Source organism: Montipora capricornis, chromosome 13 (assembly GCF_036669925.1).
Source record: "Montipora capricornis isolate CH-2021 chromosome 13, ASM3666992v2, whole genome shotgun sequence".
NCBI lineage: Eukaryota > Metazoa > Cnidaria > Anthozoa > Scleractinia > Acroporidae > Montipora > Montipora capricornis.
The window spans coordinates 15,427,130-15,432,084 of NC_090895.1; the positions used below are offsets into that span (position 1 = coordinate 15,427,130).

The window sequence follows — 4,955 nt, forward strand, 5'->3', positions numbered from 1 at the left end:
TGACAACATGGTGACTTTAACGCCGAAACTTTGTCGTCACCAAACTTCCCTAGTGACGCACTCAATTGAGAATCACAGTATCCGTGATTTACATTTGTAGGGCACTGGTTTGGATTCTTTGAAAGCTGAGAGTTTTAAAGGATCCAGTTCACCCTAATTACATAAAGGCAACAGCCAGCTGAACATTATAGGTCATTTTCACGTGACGTCACAGCGGCCATGTTGGTGTACAGGAACAATAGACGTTCTCTCCTTTGGGAACCAAACTCTATTTTTATGCATATTCCATGCATACATTTTGTATTGTTTTGTACACCAATATGGCCGCCAAGTCACGTGAGTGAAAACCTCACCTCGAAATTTCTGATCGAGATCCTCGAAAAAAATTTCGAGGGTCTCGAAACTCGATCCTCGATCCTCGAATCTCGAAACTCGAAACTCGAGCCTCGATCCTCGATCCTCGATTCTCGAAAACATCGAGGATCGCGGATAGAGTTTCGAGTCGAGACTGTCAACTTACATTTACACGGTACTGTATTCTGGGAGACTCAAGAAACTTACGCTTTGTTAAACTTGGATGAATTTTCTTTCCTCTTTGACATTCCTGGTGGCATTAGCCGCAAGTCTACACCATGTTCCTTAGCCTTCCAACGAAGAAGAGAAGCCTAAATAATAAAGACCACATTTGAACTTTAAGCACTATGGTTTCAAAAAGTGGCTGATCTCATTACTACTTATAGACATTTTGCCTGTTGAGATCGAACAGGGGAGCTGGGGTGGCGCATGTAGTGTTGAAAGCACTCGCCTCTGACAAAAGTGGCCCGGGTTCGATTCCCAGACTCGGCGTCATATGTGGGTTGAGCTTATTGGTTCTCCACTCTGCTCCGACCAGTTTTTCTCTGGGTACTCCCGTTTTCCCCTCTCCACAAAAAACCAATATTTGATTTGATTTGATTTGATTTAATTTCCATTAGTGTCTCCAATTAGTGTTCTTCTGCTAAATCCAATGACACTTAAATAAAGTTCTTCTTCTTCTTCTTCTTCTTTTTCTTCTTCTTCTTCTTATCCTTATTATTCTTCTTATTATTATTATTACTACACACTGACATCAACAAGAACGAGATTGAAAAAGGTTACTTTACATTCAAAAGGATTTGCTTATTACATACACCTGTATATTCCAAACCATTCAGCTTCTGCAAACTAGCCGGACTATCAGGAAACTAAATTACACATAGGAGGAACAAAGATAGAGACAGGTAAAACTGTGGGCCATTTTCTTCAATTTACCCCACAGTACTAAAACTTGATTAGTAAGATCAGATATTATGACTTAAAAAATAATTCATTATTATTTTAACTTTACCTGATTACCCCAGCGTTTCCAAGATTTCCGACTATCATGTGCCACAGTATATGCCAATCTATCCACATCCTCCAAGAATCTATAATCTACATGTACATCATTCAAATAACCATCACTGACAATCACATAAAATAATGAAGGCCCGACAAAATTAATGTCTCTCCTCAAATCATGCTAGGTACATTTTGTACCAGTGAATAATTTATTTTAATTACATGTATTTATTTGCACTCATACCTGTACATGTAATTTATCAGGTACAGTCTCTCATATCATTCATGGCTATCATTATTATCAATGTAAAGTGGTTGGTGATTTTAATGGATCGATTCAGTCCTGAGATCTTAACCATGTTAGAAACAAAAAAACAAGTTTTGCATTGTGTGCATGTACATTTGAAGGTTCCCAGTTGGTTGTCAGACTTAAATGCACTCCTAACCAGAAATTCAGCCATGTTTTTTGTCGCATTTGAATGAAATAAGTGGTGGTAGAGGAAGTAGATGTTTAGTTTCAGGATAATTGCGGACATTTTTGAAGTTTTTGAGAATGACATTTTCTGATACTCCAGCAAAAGAATTTTCTCTCGACTTCTTTCTGAAGATGTGGTTCAAACACAGAATACAGGGCCAGTTTTGAAACAAGTATTTCTTAAGTGGCTAATTTGCAAGGAAGTTAATTTAAACAAGTAATACTTGAATGGCTTGGCATCTCACTTGTCACAACTGACGAGCCACAGAGCCAACAAAATATATACATGTACCTTTCACATTCTAAAACACTAAACTTCACTGACAAGCCGGCGAGCAGCTCAAAGATAATTAAGACCAAACCGGGCTTACTCGCCTCATACAATACCCTGCTAATGCCAGCAGAAGGATCTCATGTACATATTAAACCTTTAACTCCCAGTGGCCACTTATAGATTAACTTTTACTCTGTCTAACACGTTACCAGAGGATTTTACTCTTCAATGCAATTGGAGCCCCACGGGCCTTAAACTTAAAAGGTTAAATTATATTAATAGGGACCTTCCGATTGGAGTGAGAGGATGACAATAAGTATTAAAAAGCTCTCAGTTCTGAGCACACAAATTTAGAAAATTTTCCTTCTTAAAACGTAATGCGCGCGCCCAGTACAGAACACTGTGGTCGCAAACGTTCTCCTTCTCCAATTGGAAGGTCGCTATTTAATCGGGCCCCAAGATAAGGCAGTTAATCTGTGTTTCTTGTGAATTCGCTCAAATTGAAATAGTTACCTGATAGTAAGTCGCTGTCTGTATATTTGGCCACCGATATGAATTTGGTTTTGCACCGGACACCAGAGCAAAGAAATTTTCTTTTGTGACCTTTGACGCATACTAAGCTGATGAAGAATACAACACAAATTATTCAACTCTTCGGCAAAATTTCCTTCTGATCTCAGAGCTTGAATTTCATCAGACGTTTCAGCATTCTATTTACCTGCATGTTTGTCTTTCGCAACCAGGACAACGGTATTTTGGATTACTCTTACCACATACAAAGCAAGATGTCTTGACCACATTGTCTGCCATCTTCGTTTCTTTGCGACCCCAAGTCATTGCGGGACTGCATCAGAGAAGCTCCCAGTCTTTTTTCCGTCGCACGAAACTTTAAGAGACGTGATCAAACTGTCACAGATGACGTAAGATGTGTTAAGGACAGGGCTCGAGGCGATGGCTATGGATACGTTTTACTAGTTGAGAAGGGGTTTTGGACGGTCGAGAAACATTTTCGAAGTTCAACAATTTAAAAACATTCGGCGGTGGAGAAACACGTTCGTCGATCGCAATAGGAGTTCAGACCATTGAAAATAAAAAGAATTCTTTCTTAGATCTGAAAAATTCTAGCTTTAAGTGCTTTTGCCCGCAATTAGCGAGGGCTTTTCGACGCGGGCAAAAGAGGAAAAAAGAAAATTTTAAAGTCCCATAAATACTATCCAATGGACAAACCTAGAGGCAAACTACTTTGTTGTGTGAATTATAGCCGGAGTGAGACGGCGAGGCGAGCTGTAGTCAATACTGCAAATAACATACAATGTTATGCTTTTGAGAATTGCACTCTTGTATCAGAAATTCTTATGTAATCGTTTTTTTAGATTCTCTTGTAGAAGCCTCTTGACATCACCCACGTCATCAATATATATTATGAAACTTATTGCGTACCGCCAACCGCCTTGACACTCAAAAAGCTCTTTTGTCGAGAGGCAGGAAAATAGCAAGAACAATTTGGGCTTGCCCTTCCAGATGGACGTAAAAATACTCAACATAGCTGGGGTTATCAGAGGCTCCGTTTTGTCTTATTTGCAAAATAAAACGTTGAGACAAAAAGAAGTTATCTAAATCTTCATGGTGTGCTCCAGCTAGACGATAATTCAATAACATAACGCTGACAACAAGAAACAAGAAACAAGAAACAGCACGGATTTAGGAAACAGAGATCATGTATTACGCAGCTCCTACAATTTGCTCCCACAATGGCCAAATCGCTCGATGATGGTATCCACACTGATGTAATATATCTTGACATGGCTAAAGCCTTCGATAAAGTTCCTCATGAAAAACTGCTGTATAAATTAGAAATGGTTGGTGTGAGGGATCCACTCTTGGCATGGTTAAGGAGTTATCTTGCTAACAGACGACACAGAACTGTGATTGATGGATTTGCTTCTGACTGGAGATATGTCCCTTCTGGTGTTCCACAGGGATCCATTATTGGCCCTCTCCTTTTCCTCATTTTTATAAATGACATTGCTGACGATATCAGTACTGACACAAGTATCCCCCTTTATGCAGATGATGCTAAATGTTATAGGAAATTGCTTGATCCAGCTGACCAAGCAATTCTTCAGTCTGACCTCAATACAATTGTAGATTGGAGTGAGTTATGGGGAATGTCTTATAATGCCTCTAAATGTAAACATCTTAGTCTTACGAAAAAGCAAAAGCCGTTAGAAACAACATATTTTCTTGGAGGCAATATATTATCTAAATCTGCATGTGAGAAAGACCTGGGTGTTTTAGTTAATAGTAAGCTCTTCTGGCATGATCACATTGTAAACAAAGTAAATAAAGCTAATAGAGTGCTACGACTAATTAGAAGAACTTGTGGAACCCATGCTAACACTGATGTTATCAAAAAGCTTTATATTTATCTTGTTAGACCTCATCTTGACTATGCTTCACAAGTCTGGTCTCCCCATCAGGCCTATTTAAGCAATATGATTGAAGGTGTACAGCGTCGTGCTTCCAAACTTATGATTGGAAGCAAGTTATATTCTGATCGTTTATTGAAAACTGGCCTCATGTCACTTTCTGCGAGAAGAATTTACTTGGATCTGCTTTTCCTATTTAAATGTCTACACGGTCAATATGACCTTGATGTGTCTGGTTATCTACAATTTTATGAACTCGAACATGAATCTTATAATTTAAGAAATACTGAACTAATGTTTAAAAGTATTTATGCTAGAACTGACACATTCAAGTACTCTTTTTTTCCAAGAGCTGTAGGTTCATGGAATAAGTTACCTTTATCTGTTAAAAAAAAGTGACTCAGTCTCTAAGTTCGAA

At 38.6% G+C, this 4,955-nt stretch overlaps 1 protein-coding gene across 1 annotated transcript in view; it reads right to left on the bottom strand.

Moving 5' to 3' along the window:
* Positions 1-2,932, bottom strand: part of LOC138028634 (box C/D snoRNA protein 1-like) — an 8,989-nt gene extending 6,057 nt beyond the window's left edge. The window contains exons 1-4 of the mRNA XM_068876232.1: positions 2,827-2,932; positions 2,622-2,728; positions 1,367-1,452; positions 562-665 (exon numbers count right to left, since the gene is read on the bottom strand). Of these exons, the coding sequence (XP_068732333.1) occupies positions 562-665; positions 1,367-1,452; positions 2,622-2,728; positions 2,827-2,918 (389 nt within the window). The 5' untranslated portion in view covers positions 2,919-2,932. The remainder of the gene's footprint in view (positions 1-561; positions 666-1,366; positions 1,453-2,621; positions 2,729-2,826) is intronic.
* Between the last annotated feature and the right edge of the window lie 2,023 nt (positions 2,933-4,955).